This window comes from Phascolarctos cinereus, unplaced genomic scaffold, assembly GCF_003287225.1.
Source record: "Phascolarctos cinereus isolate Bilbo 61053 unplaced genomic scaffold, phaCin_HiC Scaffold_726;HRSCAF=1367, whole genome shotgun sequence".
NCBI lineage: Eukaryota > Metazoa > Chordata > Mammalia > Diprotodontia > Phascolarctidae > Phascolarctos > Phascolarctos cinereus.
This window is the reverse complement of record NW_027556098.1, coordinates 292,953,881-292,971,467: the sequence shown is the minus strand read 5'-3', so window position 1 is coordinate 292,971,467 and position 17,587 is coordinate 292,953,881. Positions and strand designations below refer to the sequence as shown.

Sequence of the window (17,587 nt, the reverse complement as noted above, 5' to 3'; positions counted from 1 at the left end):
CAGAGAGAAAGATCCAAGTCAGAAGAGCAACCGGAACTCTGAACCTCTTTCAGGCCTCAAAAGGTTTTAAAAATAAGGAATCTTCCTTATGCTAAATTAATCTCCAACATACTTTCTCTGATTATAATTTTCATATTTGTAGACTGGAAATTTGTACAATAGAGCTTAACTATAGTGTCAACTCTCAGTCAAGTTGAAGTCCCAAATAACCCCATAAAAATGCATACCATAAATGGTGAAATGGAATATGTTATTAGTGATTGTAAAATTCTGCATCATACTTTCCCACCATAGCATCAACAAGATTCTCTAAGATTCTGAAATCAGAAACACATGGCAAAACATAGGAGGCAGCCTGGTTCAGTGAGGAAAAAAAAAATGTTGGTTTTGGAGTCAAGAGGACTTGTATTCAAATCCCAGCTCTGACACTTTCAAATGTGTGGCCTTAGGCAAGTACCACTTAACCTCTCAGGGCTTTTGTTTCCTCTTTTGTAAAATAACGTAGTTAGATGTTAGATGACCTCCAGGGTACTTTTCATCTCTAAATCAAAATCTCATGCTCCCACAAACCTCTGAACACAGCAAAAAATCAGTGAGTAGAAAGGTCTGTTGCAGTTGAGATATGGACCAAACTAATTTGGGTTTCAGTTCTTTCTGAATGTATTTTTACCACTTTTCTGCTCCTAGATATATTTTAGGTGCTAAATTTCATATGGACAGCTAGTGGATTAAAGCGCTGGTCCTGGAGTCAGGAAGACTCATCTTCCTGAGTTTAAAACTGGCCTCAGATACCTATTACCTGTGTGACCCTGGGCAAGTCACTTAACCCTGTTTGCCTCAGCTTCCTCATCTGCAAAATGAGCTGGAGAAGAAAATGGCAAACCACTCCAGTATCTTTGCCAAGAAAACTCTAAATGGGGTCATGAAGAATCGGACATGAATGAACAAGATTTCTTATCTGAGAACATTCTCTGGCTGTCCCCATGTGTGGAATGCTCTACCTCCTCATCTCTACTTCTTGACTTCCCTGGCTTCTGTCAAGTCTCAGCTAAAGGCCAACCTTCTGCAAGAAGCCTTTGCTAGTCCTCCATAATCTAAATGCCTTCCTTCTACCACCATCTCCAATTTATCTGAAATAGATCTTGTTTGTGCATAGTTGCTTACATGGTGTCTCCTCCATTAGACTGTGAGCTCCTTGAGAACCTGGGTTGGTTTTCTGGCCTATCTTTGTATCCCCAATACTTAGCCTAGTGTATGGCACATAATAGGCATGTAATAAATACAAAATGACTGACTTATTTGATACTATGTGACTTGTAAAATGGTAGCAGTGGATAATTGAAAACAAGGAAAGACTATATCGTGGTGCTATTGAAAAAAATTCTGCATTTGGAGTCAGAAGACCCAAATTTGAATTCCAGATCTTCTGTGTGACTTTGGGCAAATTGCTTAACTTCTCTGGGCCTCAGTTTCCTCATCTGTAAAATAAAAGGTTGGTCTTCTGTTATTTAGTTGCTTCACTTGTGCCTCTTTGTGACCCTATTTGGGGTTTTCTTGGCAAAAATATGAGAATGGTTTGTCATCTCCTTCTATGGTTCATTTTGCAGATGAGGAAACTAAGGCAAACCGGGCTAAGTGACTCGCTTAGGGCCTCATGGCTAGTAAGTATCTGAGGCTTGATCTGAACTGTCTTCCTGACTTCAATCTTAGTGCTCTATCCCCTATGCCACACAGCTGCCTAAGAGGTTGGCCTAGATCACTTCTAAAGTCCTTTCCAACTCTAAACCTATGACCCACTGAATAGCTATATTGTGAGCTCAGATGAAGAGCAGTCAGATCTTAGGTGACAAGAAATTAACTACAACTTAGAACTGATTTTTATGTTAGTAACTGGAAAATGACAACAGCATTCACTGTTGGTTGGACTTTCTGAGACCCAACACAGGTAAGTAAAAAGTACTTTCTTAAATGATGATCTCTGAGTCTGCTGATTTGCAGATTGATATTACAGTATGGGAATTACAAAATATTAAGAATTCAAATAAGCTGATTTTAGAAAGTCATTTGCATACCATGAGCAGTAATCTGCTTAAACAAAACTTTAGAGCTGATCTTGGCTCCAGCTGTCTTTAATAGTCTTTTGATTTTACTTAGTTAGGGAATTGGGGAGAGAGGGAGGATTACTTTAGGTTAAAAATGAAAGAAAATCGTTCTCCAGAGGTTATATAGTTCTTGTTTGTATTTTGAACACGATTTCAGAGACCCACAGCTACTGATGTCACGGGGTTTAGACTCACAGCACTATCCTTATATGGTAGTCTACGAATATCATTTTATAAGAATTAACATCTTGATCCTTCACACAAATATTCTTCCCATGAGTCAGAAGATGATTGTAGCAAGACAGTAACCAGAAGAATTTGGAAATCACTAAGGAAAATGAAAATTAAACTTCTACCAGTATCATTCCTCAAATCACTAATTTATTATTCATAGTCACTACAACTGAGATTCTTTGATGCACATTGTTATCTCAAGACCAAATCAGTAGAACTAAAACAATTTCTATACCTTTCACATGCCTCTTGAGAGATGTAAGCTCTAACACAAAGCACAGAAGACAAGAAAGAATCACCTTCTCTTAAATAAGCAAACACTCAGCTGAATATGAACAGAGGCATAAACTCTATGATGTGGGTGAGTTTTTAGGTCTATTAAAATATGTGGTGGGCCAGGAGATCAGAGGATCATAGACCGGAAACTGGATGAGATCTCAGAGATCACCTAGTTCTACTCCTCCCTTACTTTACAGATTGTGAAATTAAGGCCCAGAGAGATATAGGGACTTGCTCAAGATCACAGGTAGTAAGCAGCAGACCCAGGATTCGAACCCATATTCTCAAGTTTCCAATTCAATTCTTTCCACCCCATAGTCTTAAACTAACAAAATAATCAGATTAAGAGTATCCATTCATTCAACAAGCATCGATTTAGTTTACACGTTAAAGTGCAGGGCACTATCTATACGGGTGATAGTGACACAAAGAAATTAAAACAAAACAACCTGTCCCTGACCTCAAGGAGCCCACATTCTAAAAATAAATATGAAGTCATGGGGAGGGGACATTAACAATTTGGAAGGATCTGGAAAGGCCTCGGGTAGGGATGGCACTTTAGTGTTGTGTATCATCAGGGATTTTAAGAGTTGGAAGTGAAGAAAGAGTTCATCCTAGGTTTGAGGGACAGACTCTAAATGAAGGTACAGAGGTATGATGTATAAAGGGGAGCAGCAAGTAAGCCAGTCTGGCTGAAATGTAGAATGCATGAGGGGGAGTAAGGGCTAATCAGCTTTAAAACATAGGCTGGAACTACATTAGGCAAGATTTTTAAATGCCAGGCTAACGTGACAGTGAGTCATTGAAGGGTTCTTGAGCTGGAGAGTAACACATTAAATAGGCACATATTCAGAACATCAATTTGGCAGATGTATGGAAGACACACTGAGGAGGGGAGCAACCGGAGACAGGGAGATGAATTAAAAGGCTACTGCAATAGTCCATACAGTACATTATGAGATCCTGAACTAGTGGATGACCATGTGAGTAAAGTGAAGAGGGTGGCTATGAAAGACAGTGTAGAGGTAGGATAATGTGACTTGGCAACTGATTAGGTATTGGGGAAGGGTGAACGGAAGATGACTCTGTGGTTGCAAACGTGGGTAATAACCCCAACAGATGGAACAATAGTAATGTTCGTAACAGAGATAGCAAAGCTTTTTTTGGAGGGCAGGTAGGGTAGGACGTAGGGAAGGCTGGGAGACTAGTTCCATTTTGGACAGTTTTCATTTGTACTTTTCAACATTTGGTAACATCCAGCTGTCAGTTGGTTAACAATGGACTGGAGTTCAGGAGAAAGACTACATTTGGCTGTGTGGATCTGGGAAACATGATAAAGGTAACTGAATTCCTGGGAGCTAATGAGATTACTGAGAGAAGATATGGATAGAGTAAAGCAGAAGGACCAGGATAGAACCTTGGAAGACACATGAAGTGAAGGAGTGGAATATGGATGCTGATCCAGCACAGGAGTAGTCAAACAGGTAGCAAGATGAGTTAAGAAAAAGAAATGCCGTGAAAACCCACAAATGAAAACACGTCTATGAGGAAGAGGAGGTCAGCAGTGTTGAATGATGAAGAAAGGTCAACAACAATGAGGCCTGAGAAGGAACTATCTGATTTAGCAATTAAAAGGTCACTGGAACCTTGAAGAAGGCATTTTTGGTTGGTCAAAGAAGGCTGCAAACCATTTTAGAATGAACTGAGAAGTGAGCTCGAAGAAAGGGAGGTAATAAATGTTGACTAAACACACCTTATAGCATTTGGCCATAAAAGGGAAAAAAGCTATAGCTTGAGGGGATGGTAGAGTTAAATAAAAATTTTTAAAAGACTGAGAAAAGCTGAGTTTAATTATAGGCAGCAGGGAAAGAGCCATTAGATAAGAAAAGACTGAAGATTACAGGGAGAGTGGATGTTTAAGGAGGCACGGAACATAGATTTGCCAGAGGCTACTGGGTGCTGAAAATTCCAAACTGATGATAGGCTGAGGAGGGGGACATCAATAGCTGACAAACATGGGATCAATCTCCCCAGCCTCAACTAGGTTTGAAAAAATGGTGCCACAGTAGCAGAAGGCATTAGAAGAAAGAAATAGCAGGGCTGAGCTAAGGACAAGAAGGAGATTCAGGAAGGCCATCAGCCACTATAGGCATCTATGTAGAAGCAGAAGACTCAAGCTAAAGCTACCAGTTTTTGTATCTATATTTTCAAGAACCGAGGAACATTTCAAGAAAAGGCACCTATAATTGTGACCAAGAGGAAGGGATAAAAAAGTGTTCAAATATCACTAGATAAATATGAATTGAATCTATCATCATAATCCTATGAATAGAATCCATGCATTATTGGAACATGGAAATGGCAAATTTTTAGTGTTGCACCAAAAAGAACTCTGGTTTTAGGTTCTACAGTCATCCCCAAACCAAACAAGGCCACTTAAATCACATTTTCTTTCTATACTATACTTCAAGTCCTTTTCCAGTCTTCTATTAGGTGACTGTCTTGGAGACCAGGTCTTGACCTCTCTCTCCAGACTACCACTTCTCCCCAAAAGACTTCTTTATGGGCCCAATATACCAAAGGAAGAATGCACTCTCTACCCTTACCAGACTCTACAGGCTTTACACTTCACCTGTTTCTGCCATTTATGAAGTGGGTTTCATGGGACCTCACAAGAGACATCAGCATCTTTCATGAGGAAGGACCTTGAACAGTCTAATTACTGTCTCCCTAAACAGACCTCTCTACAATCATGTTACTCTCTGCCTGGACTCATTCCTCAATAGTTAGCATACTATCATCACCATATACTCTCCACATCCCAGTGATTTTAATCCCAGCTGCTGATGGAAAAACCCTGTTCCACATCCTAAACTTGTTTCCTTATTTCCCATCCACCTTGTCCCCACAACATCTCACTGTAAATCCACTTACCCTTTCCTTTTGCTGTCTGGAAAATATGCTCCATAATGAACACACTTCTTTTCATCCAAAACCTTCTCCTTTCTCATTCCTTCCATATTCTGGCAGTCACTGAGATCCAGGTCCCTCTTGATGACATTCTATCCCTGGCCACCATTTTTCAGCACTCAACTTACTAGCTGTGGTGGAAGATATAGAATATTTCTCTCTTCTCAATGTCACTTCCAGACCACAACCATTATCACTCAGCAACATCTCTTTGGAGGTTCATACTACGCACATTTATCATCCAACCCAAATCCTGGTGGTTATTATTTATTAATGCTGGCTAGTGTCCTTCCTCCCTCAATGAGTTCCATGGCTGTCTTCTCTGCCCCAACTCCCACCTCTACAGTAGGAGACTTCAACAAATATATTAATGCTTCCTTAAACACCTTAACTTCCCAGTTTCTCATTCTATTCAATTATAATGACCTTTTCCTCCATGCCACCTCAGCTGCACACAGAAGTGGTCAAAACTTTAATCCTGCCATCACCCTTAAGTGTTCTATTTCCATGTTCATGAACTCTGAAATTTCTTTATCTAAATATACTTTTTGATCATTCCATTTGAATTAATTTATCACCTCCATGAAGATGATTCTCAGATCTATACATCTAGCCCCAAGCTTCACTCTTGAATGATGGGAGCTCAAATTAGATATCCTATAGGCAACTCAAATTCAACAATCCTAAAAATGAACTCATTTTCCCCCACAGCTGTTCCTCTTCTCAACTTTCCAATTACCATGGAGGGTACCGTCATACTCTTAGTCATACAGACTCAAAACCATGGTGTCACCCTTGACTCCTCACAAGAACTTAATCAGTTTATAAATCTTGTTCTTTATACCTTCACAACATCTCTTGTGTATGTCCTCTTCCAGGAGTGTGCTGGAGATAGCCCTATCCCTTGGTTAACTGTTATATTTTCAGTGTATCTATACCCCAGAAATCAGCAATTCTATAGGGTTTGATTTACTGTTTTATTAATTGTCTAGACTTAAGAAAGTGTAATGCAGCTAAACTTAAAAGTGTATGTGCATACATTTTCCCCCCAGAAAGCCTTCTAGTTAAACATTTACCAGTACACCCCTATATTTCTCTATAAACATTGCCTGAGCTCAGCATCAGTGCAGTAGAAAATTCAGGGAATGAAGGTCTCTAGTCTGGTCACTGCAGGCTAACAACAACAACCAGAACTGTTATTTCTATAGTTATCTCAGATTTGTGGCATTCTTTGTATACATTATTTCATTTGAGTCTCACAATACTCCTTTCCCCTTTTTTCCATTTATATAGCCATCTTTCTGGTAAACTTCTCACCTAGACTATTATAAAAGCCTTAGAAGTGATTTTGTTTACTTGCCCAAGTCTCTCTGCATTCTAAGCCACACTTCACTCCATTTGCGAAAGCAATTTTCTTAAAGCCCAGCTATGACCATGCCATCCCACTCTCCTGCCCCAAATAAATATAAACTCCAGTGGCTCCCTCCACTAGATCACCCCCATGATCAAATATAAAACCCTCTGTTTGGCTTTAAAAGCCCTTCTTCATAACCTAGACCCTTCCTACCTTTCCAGTTTCCGTATACTTTCCTCCCTTCCACAATCTAGCCACACTTGCTACACTCATATATGACACTTTATCTCTCAAATCTGTGCCATGTACTGACTACCCCTCTCCCCGCTTCCTAGAATGCTCTCCTTGTTCACTTCTTCCTCTTAGATTCCCTGAAGATTCAAGTCCAATCTCACTTTTTTTGGGGCGGCAAGGCAATTGGGGTTAAGTGACTTGCCCAGGGTCACACAGCTAGTAAGTGTCAAGTGTCTCATCTGAGACTGGATTTGAATTCAGGTCCTCCTGACTCCAGGGCCAGTGCTCTAAACACTACACCACCTCGCTTCCCCCAATCTCACTCTCCCTGCTCAGATTTACCCAGCACTTACTCTGGGTACATGCTGTATGTATCTTGTTATTTACATGTTTTCTCTCTCATTTGAATGTGAGCTTCCTGAGGACAGGGTCGGACCATGTTTCTGCCTTTCTTTGGATCCTCGGCTTAGTGCAGTGCCTGGCACATAGTAAGCATTTAATAAATGCTTGTTGCCTGTCTGCTTGCCTGATTGGGCTCCCTTCCAGCTGTAACTCTACAATTCTCTGCCTTAAAAAGTAACTGACTGTCTACAACATGTAAGATACTGTAGCAAATGCAAATCCAGGTTCTTTCCCTCCCCCACTCCCTGCCCCCCACCCCAACCCATATTAGCAGATTAGAACATTGAAGCTGTACAATTTGCCTGTTTTTGAAGCAGAAACCTTGGTATCTTCATTTTTTGGACATCCTTATTCTTGATCCCATTTTACCACGTCAGTTTCCTTTGTCTCCATGTCTCTCTTCTCTCCTTTTCCATAGTACTTCAGCACTTGACAGCTATTACAGTAGTGACAACAGGGCTGGGTTCAAGCTAACAGCTCTTTACTATTTATTTTTGTGACCCTGCCCACTTCTGATCAGTCTTATTCCATAGCAATGGTGGGTGTAGTGCTGTCTTCCCTGATTTGCACTGACTCACAGGATTGACAGGGCATTTTCTCAATCAAGGTGCAGCTTCAGCTTTTCCTTTCTGGGAAATGTCCTAGGAATCCCATACTGTTTTTGCAAGGAGGAGAACTAATCCTGATATATCAGAAAAACTTGGAAAAATCCTTCTTTCATATCTTCTAGCTCTAATTCTAATAGATACACCCAATTATTTCCTGTTTCTTTACTCTTTCCTCCTCCAAATTTTAAAGTGCTCTACAAATATCAGTTATCACTAGGTGTGGTGGTACACACCTACAATCCCTCCTACTAAGGAGGCTCAGGCTTGTGGATCACTTGAGGTTGGAAGTGAATTGCAGAGGGCTAAGCCAATGGATTGTATCCATTGTCCACCATCAATAAGGTAAGCCTTGGGAAATGGGGGACCACCAGGCTACCTAAGGAGAAAAAACTGGCCCAGGTCAAAAAAATGGTGCAAATCAAAGCTCTGAAGCTAATTAGTAATGGGAATGGGCTCATGAATGGCTGCTGCACTTCCAGCTTGAGTAAAAAAAGGAAACCTAGCCTCTCTCTTACCATTATCTCTATATCTATATAAAAATAGTCATTTTTCTCTCAATTTCAACTTTCAGAAATATCTTCTTCTATAATTTGAATTATCTGTGATCTCAATAATTAACTGGTAGATAGCACAAACCATCTATGCCTTTTTATCCTGCACAACTTCTCTCTATATCTTCTTATAAACCCCTTATGTCAGGGTACTTCCTACAAATTTCTTGTTGTGTGGGTATTAGTGGAACATGTCAATTTATCCATCGGTTGCCTCTTGTTTTTGATACATGACAAGCACAATTCCTTTTACAGTTGTACGTTTGTCTGATAACAACACCCTGTACTCAACATCTATCAATTTCTCATAGGTGTTGTGTTGCGCCCTACTCAGGCTCACCATCTATGTATCAATTCCCTTTGAGCAGTTCACTACTTTAATTATTCCAAGACTATGCATTCCATGATTTGAAAATTAGAAGAATGATAATATTAAAAAGGTGGGCCTTTGTTTCAGAAAGAAGTTAATGGAGTCATTAACCTAATGGGAACAGTCAATGTTGGAGGGACTGTACAAAGAAAAGCAAACCAATGCACTGTTGGTGGAATTGTGAATTGATCCAACCATTCCATAAAACAATTTGGGATTGTATAAGAAAGTTATTAAGATATACATAATCTTTAACTCAGGAATCTCACTACTAGTTATATATCTCAAGGATGTCAAAGAGAGAATGAAATATTCATAGTAGTACTTTTTTTGTAGGAGCAAAAACCTGGAAATCAAGTTATATGACCATTGATTGGAGAATGGTTAAACAAATTCTGGTTCAGGAATTTAATTGAATATTACTCCACTGTAGTGACTATGAAGAACACAAGGCATGGAAAGACTTATACGAATTGACAGAAAATGAAGGAAGCAGAACCAGGAAACCAATATACATTATGACAATCACAATGTCAATGGAAAGAACGATAATCAAAACTGAAGGTGAATATGTAACTATAATGATTGAGTTTATCACCAAAAAGAAGAGAAAATGCACACACACCCCCCTTTTCTTTTCTTTTTTTTTTCTTTTTTGTGGGCAGCTAGGTGATGCAATGGATAGAGTGCTGGGCCTGGAGCCAGGAAGACTCATCTTCCTGAGTTCAAATCTGGCCTCAGACACTTAATAGCTGTGTGATCATGGGCAATTCACTTAACCTTGCTTGCGTTAGTTTCCTCTCCATAAAATGAGCTGGAGAAGGAAATGGCAAACCACTCCAGTATTTTTGCCAAGAAAACCCTAAGTGGGGTCACAAAGAGTTGTTCACAACAGAAGTTACAATTTTTTGGGGGGTACATGTGAGGATCTATTGGTGTGGAACACTTCATGTATTGTCAGATTTAGTTGATGTGTTCTTAGTTTGGCTAAGCTGCGTTTTCCTCTCTTTTTAAAAATTCTTTAATCCAAGGGATGGCTCTCTGGGAAGGAGGGAGGCAGGTATATCACTGGAAAAGAAGGTGCTATAAAAACAAAGCATATCAATGTTATTTAAAAGCACTGCCCAATTTTTAAAAAGGCAACCTAGTCTGTTTCCCTGTCTTTTAATTCTTGACCCAGTTCATTATCCATCTCTAGCGTCTAAGATGTAAGTTATGACAGTACAACTCTCAGGGCTATTCATCCCATGGCACATCATAATCAGTTACAGGCAAGATGCTCTTCCACTTGTTGATTGTATTATTATTATTATTATTATTTTGGGGGGGAGGCAATGGAGTTAAATGACTTGCCCAGGGTCACACAGCTAGTATTATGTGCCTGAAGCTGGATTTGAACTCAGGTCCTCCTGAGTCGAGGGTCAGTGCTCTATCCACTGTGCCACCTACATGCCCCCATTTGTTGTTTTTTTACAAAACCTTTGTGGAGAGTTAAGTTCAAACTTTTTTGAGTGATTTTGGATCTCATTTAGGCAGCTTTGCAATGTTCTAGGATTTCACATGATCAATACAACGTCATGCATAGTCAGAAGCATCTAGAGTACTTCATCTCTGGAGCACACCATCTACAAAGAATCCTTCTTCCATTTGAACCCTGTTCTTGACAACCTCTACAATAGTGGCAAATACCTTCAGTGCTCAAGATCTTGTTTTATAATATTAATAATCAGAGGGTAAAATAAAGTTCTCTCCCTGGAATATGTCTTATCTTTCAAGAAACTTTTGATCTAAATATATTTGTGCTAGGTAGTCCTCTGGAATAGAACCTTCCAGGAAGTAACTGATCTACTCACTGACCCAAATGTTTTTGTTTTTTTTCATAGTCAACCAAAAAAAAAAAGCAATGCAGGATCTTGTATGATTTGTGTTTTTCACATTGTATAACTCTACTGTAGAATGTTGTTGGTGAAAGCCTATTTATTATTGCCGAGTGTATAAATTATTTTCATAAATATTTTGTAGATATGGAAAAGACATATGGATTGGTGGTTATTGAGATATTCTCCATCACCTTCCCCTCTCTCCCGATTATAACAAAGATTAAGGGCTTTTTTCCTTTTTTTTTTGTCATTGGGATTTTTCTGCTTCATATATCATAACTAATCCCTAGAAGTCCTCAAAATTGTGGCACCTTTACTACAGACTCCCTCTGTACATATTTGCTATGTTGCAGATTATACACTCTTCTTCCCATTTTTCTTAAGTGCCATTTCTATTTCTTTATGGAGGACATCAAACACTAATGTTAAGAGTCCAAATTTGGTGGCTTCACTACCATTGAGTGAAAAACTTTTGACAGTGAAATCTTTATAAATTTTAAAAATTTTTATCTGTTCATTGTTTCTCAATTTCATCCCTAAATGTCCTCAGGAAATTGTGATAAGTTAGGTCTCTCCTCAAACCTTCTGTAAATGTCTTTCCTTCTAGGTTTCTTGCTTATGAGGTGATAGTGCTTCAAGATATTTTGCCATCTTCTGTAATATTTTAGAAATGAGCTTAACCATTTCTCAGTAACCTCTCATCCTTTGAGATCCAATCCATCCATTTATCACCTTATCTTGATGTTGGTAACAGTTATCTACAAGTCTCCTAGTGTCTGTCTCTTTGTCTTTGTTTCTCTTCCCTTACTCCAAATCCCATCTCCACGGTTCACTCTATCAGGATTTTGATTGGGTGGTAGACATGAATAGCATGAACCTCAAAGGAAGACAGATTACTGAGTGATGGAGGTAGGTGCAGAATCTGAAAGTGGCAACAAGGAACAAGGAGTACTCCAACTCTCCCACCTCAACCTGTGAACCAAGGAGAATGAGGAAAGGTGCAATCTGTACTGGAAAGTGGCTAGGGAGGCTGTCATCTGGGGAGAGCCAGATGACTCTCTCTTGTACTTCCCACAGCATTCTTTCCTCAAGCCTTTGATACCATCACTTTCACTCTCTATCTCACGTGGTCATTTGGGAGTCAATGAAATCAGTAAAGGAAAGAGAACCTGAGACAGAACTTTGAGGGACATCCAGGATTATGTGGCAGGTAACGGATGCTGAAGAACCAGCTAAACTAAAGAGAAGTAAGACACATACGGGGAGAATGATGAGAGGAGAGTATCACGCAAGCTTAAGTGGAGAAATGAAGATGGGTATGGATTTTCCGTTACTCATGGCCTTTGTACAGAAGTCAAATAAGTTCTTGCCACTAATATTGTAAAGAAGATTTCTTGTTCAGGTATGCTTGGAAGTGTGTTTCGTTATCATAGCCTTTTTAAAAATTAATTTTAATTTAGTGGCCTTTTAGTGTCAGTTCAGAGCACTTTTGGCTCTAAAAGTTCCTAAGTGGTTATTAGAGCTTCATTTCTAAGAGTTTTGTGTATAAAAGGGAACTTTTGTGGGTTTTGTGACTTTATAACCAATATACCAAGTCACCAGAAAAGTCAAATCACATTCCTAACTATTAAGTGAGGTTTTTCAACAGCTGTCATTAAATGTTAATTAAATTCATGTATTATCATGTACAGTATAAGTCACAGCTGTATACTCACATAGTAATTTTCAAGGTGGAAGATCTTATTAATTTAATTTTAATTTAAAATTTTCTGCTGATTTTTTTTTTGCTAGTCATAGGCATTCCACCTAACTCTGACCCCCCCCAAACCCTCTTTCATAATGTATTCCAGTCCATTTACCTACAATACTAAGTTTCACTTAAGTAACTGCAACTTACTTAACAAAGTTAAGTACAAACAAAAAAGGTTTTGATTTTTACTTGGTCATATCTTCATCCCAGATTCCTAGATGCTTTAGAATCATTTAAAGAACACTTTTTCAGGGGCAGCTAGGTGGAGCAACAGATAGAGCACCAGTCCTGGAATCAGGAGGACCTGAGTTCAAATCTGGCCTCAGACACTTACTAGCTATGGGACCCTGGGCAAGTCACTTGTCCAAAACTTCCTATCTTCTGTGAATCTTGTCTGTGCAGCCTGAGCCCTGCTACCTGACAGTTTATAGCTTCAAGGGGGCTTCATCTGGAGACTAGAATTTTGAAAATAGCAATTGCAGAAGACTTGCCTTCACCATCAAACCTTGCTGCCTTTCATTAACAACTATCTGGTCCCCTTCTCCAATACACTGAGGAGGCTCCACCTGGGAGAAGCAATTTGCAGAAGACACCTTCAAACCAGAATTCTAATTAGAACTTGGCAACCTACTTAAGTCTATAATTTTCTACATACCTTGCCCTACAGCTAACAAATTCTTTTTGTATGACCCCCTAGTTCTTGGGTGGAGAAGCAAAACAAAATATCTCTCCTCTGCAACTACTGCCCCATTCTCATCCCTACTCCACCTTCCCCTATAGCCTTTAGCACCCAGTTCTATTAATAAACTTTCCCTTTATCCTAGATATCTCATTCTTACATTCTTTCCTTCTGGTAATCAAAGAAATCTGGATTTCCTTTGAACATAACGACTGCCCTGAAAATGTCTCCAATGCTCACCAGTTCTCTCACCATACACCCCCAACACGTAAGACAAGGAGGGTCACGTGGCATATTTGTTGCTTCCTACTGCTACTTCCAGATTCCCTCTGCTACCGTCTCTCAGCATTTATGATCCCATTTATCCCATTTATGATTCATTCTTTCCACTTATATCACCTGTTCATAGTCCTATAACCATAATCTAATGAGTTCCAGGAATATATGACTCCCTTCCTTAAAAATCTTCAGTCACTCCCTAACTGCCTTTAGGACAAAATATAATCCCTTCTGTCTAGCATTTAAACATCTCCTCAACCTGGCTCTCCCTCTTCCAGACATATTCATATTTCTGCCCTTGATCCACTCTAATGTTTTGGCCAAACTGGACTACTAATTGTCACCCAAACTTGATATTCCATCTCTTGCTTCTTTACATCTACATAAGCTGCTTTCCGTGACAAGGAACTAATCCTTATTCATCAATACCTTCTGGAATCATTATCTAACTTAGTGGCTTAGTTCAGGTGGTACCTCCTCTGCTCAATCTTCCTGGACATTTCCCCTGCCTCCAAGTTAAAACTGTTTTCACTCCCTTGAAATTTTCCTAGAGCATTTTATTTATATATCTCTTTCCCCCATCACTCACTACCCTGTATTATACTTATCTGTATATGCCATCTCTCCACCCCCTTACCTCCCTCCCCCATTAGAATGTCTGCTCCTTAAGGAAAAATACAGTGTTTTTAACACTATATTTCAAGCATCTATCTGTGCCTTGTACATAGTAGATTTTCCACCTAAATGTCTATTGATTGAATGAATGTTCAATTGCATAAACCAGTATACTCACAAAAGCAGTCCTTACATTTTGCTCCTGTGAAGAAAGGCCGAAAACCTTTTAATACGTTATCAATTAGAAGAAGCCAATATTAAGCCAGGTTTTTCTTTTAGTATTAGTATCAGTAGTATTGATTACTTTTTGATGATAGTATCAAGTGGAAGAAGCCAAAATTAAGTCAGAGGTTTTTCTTTTATATTACCCAAGGAATTTTAGTTATTCAAACAAAGAAAAAAACTTCATCACCAGGTGGATTCATCATAGCATAGCTCAGACTTATAGTGATGTTCAAGGGGCAACTTGTCTACCTTGGCCACTGGCATAGAATATAGTAAAATCAAAACACCCTCAAAACATTCATTTGGAAGATATTCAAATACATCAATCATACACTATATACAAAAGTATATAAAATGCACTTCAATTCCACCTACATCACATGCTAAAAGCTTGCTTAAAACACTTAGATATAGGAAAACAACTAGAAATCGCTTGTGATGGATGTTTGGTTTTAAACACAAGACTGAGTCCAAACCATCCGTACACATTAGAATATTGTAAAATCCACAGGAGAAGAGAAAAGTGCTACAATAAGGAACACTTTAAATGCTGGAAAATTTTGGTTTCCATTACACATTTATTTAGCGGCAAGTCAATTCATATGTAATACAGCAAAGGCTTAAAACTTCAAGTGTGTAGACACCTAGAAGATCCAGTTTTAAAACCTGACCCAGGGCACCAAAATTGCTTTGTCCAGGCTCTTCCAGAACAGAAACAGCAAGGACCATTCCAGGTGTATGAGAGTCAAATCTTGCCTTTTGTATTCCCTTATTGGAAATGCTTCCCCGGCAGCCAATCCAGCCTGATATATTCCCTAAGTATCAGGCTCTACATACCTCACACTTCTCCCAGTTACTTGCTACAGACAAAAAAATGCAGCATAATAGAAATATTTGCTGTTCTAATGATCCACCTGTGGGTGTGGTAAGGCGGTCACTAAACTCACTATGGGAGACAGGTAAGCAGCACTGAGAAGGAACAATTAGAATACCACCAGCACAGTCTCTACATGAGAAGGACAGAAGCCAAGCAGCCTAGGGAAGAGATATGATGCCTACCACGTAATATTCACCAGCCCAAAGAAGTACATTTCCCTGCATTTTGTTTTATAATGAGAGGGAACAGAAAGTGATATACTGGAAAGAACACTAGATTCTTACTCAGAGGACATGGGTTCAAATGCTAATACTGCTGTTTATTACTTGTACGCCCTTAGGTTACCTTCTTCTCTAGGCCTCAGTTTCCTCAAATGTAAAATGAGGGGACTGGACTAAATGTTCACTGAGTTACCTTTCAGTTTTAATCTCTGATTCTATGCTTTCTCCTGTAGACAAATAGAGGTGTGGTTGCCTTTAGTTAATTATACAGATAGCCTTTAATATAAATTACATTTTCATTTTGTTTATTTGTGGTTAGTTGGTTTTGTGCTGTTGTATGGGTCTGGTGTTTTATTTGTTTTGATGTCTCTAAGTTAGTCCTCTGTATTAGCTGAAATCTTTCTGCTATTAAATGAATTTTCTATTTTCAAAGTTAAAAGAGTTAATTATATTTTTCTCAAGTTCTTTCAAATTCCCCCCTCAAATGAAGATTTTTTTTAATAAAAAATATGTAAATAGTAATAATTGTTAACATAAGTGTGCCCAAGCCAACGTTCAACATTTTTCTACAAAACTGTAATACTATTGAAGATTTTTAGATTAAAAAAAATTTTTTTAGGATACCAAACCTAATAATGAAAGATTAGAATATATAATCTAATTTTAAACTGACAAAGGATGTATCTTGTTTTCCTGGTGGAAGATTCTGACAGTGTGGCCAAAAGCAACAACAAAAAAATTAAAAGACATACCAAAAAAAGCAACCCATTTAGGCCTCTGCTTCCACAGGTCACAACAGTTTATAAAAAGAAAAAGCACAAGAAATTAATTTCTGTATTCAGTTATGCTTGCCTGTCTCTGTACCCATAGATCAACATTAGGAGAAACAGGTGACAGAAGACTCAAAGACAGAAACTACTCCAGTATTACAAAGCTCTGTAGTTCTTAATTTAGTTACCAATTAATTTGGAGGGCTGGACCTAGAGCATGTACAACACACACGTACCCTGAGGAAGGAAGCATTTCTATTGCCCTCTAGTGATTCTTAGGGTAGAATGAATTTCTGGAAGGTCAAAAGAAACAATATACCTTTGCTTTCTATCCAAACCACTAAAGGAAGTGGGAGACTTCAGTGATAAGGTCTTGAACATAAAGGGAGAAGAAGAGAAACTGCAGTCAAGGCAGCATGAACCAGCTCTGAATAGGATTTCGAGACACCATTTATAGTTTTTGGTGGAGTGTTTATTTTGTTTTTTGTTTGTTTTGTTTTTGTGAAGTAACCATGTTGGAATTATTTGCTTTAAATGACTAAACTAGTTTATGGTACCGTATTAATAATTAAACAGGATTTATATATAAAATAATGGCTTTAGAATTAGGGGCCCCTTTTGCCCATAATTGATTCCAAACTGTGAAAAGCAATCTCCCTCCTTTTTTTTTTCCGTGGGTGGCCCATTCCATAGTGAAAATGGCATCATTTAGTTAAATGCTTGAACCTTCAAGGATTTAATGATTCAAAAGTTTTAAGCACAAGAGGATATATATGAAATGAATTTACATCATCAACTCAAAGGAGAGTTACTGTTTTTAAAAACAAGAAGTGTATAAATGGTGATTAATGCATTCTTTTAATCACAATTGACTTACCCGAGGCTGAATTCATTATGTTTTGTTGGACTGGTGGACTGGTGGGAGCTGTAACATTCATCTGCGAAAGCATTGCCTTCCTGGGGTCCTGCCATGTTGTCGTCTGATCGATGTGACTAAGACAAAACAAACCACTGAATTACATAAGAATATTTCATGTTTTTACAACAATGATTTCTTTTCGGGACAGCTAGGTGGCGCAGTGGATAGAGCACCGGCCCTGAAGTCAGGAGGACCTGAGTTCAATTCTTGCCTCAGACCAAACACTTGACACTTACTAGCTGTGTGACCCTGGGCAAGTCACTTAACC

At 38.8% G+C, this 17,587-nt stretch overlaps 1 protein-coding gene across 12 annotated transcripts in view; it reads right to left on the bottom strand.

Annotated features, from left to right (window-relative positions):
* Positions 1-17,587, bottom strand: part of YAP1 (Yes1 associated transcriptional regulator) — a 153,218-nt gene that overhangs the window by 57,008 nt on the left and 78,623 nt on the right. For all 12 annotated transcript variants that reach the window (XM_020996125.2, XM_020996117.2, XM_020996121.2 and 9 more), the window contains exon 3: positions 17,278-17,393. In XM_020996125.2, coding sequence (XP_020851784.1) covers positions 17,278-17,393 — 116 coding nt within the window. The remainder of the gene's footprint in view (positions 1-17,277; positions 17,394-17,587) is intronic.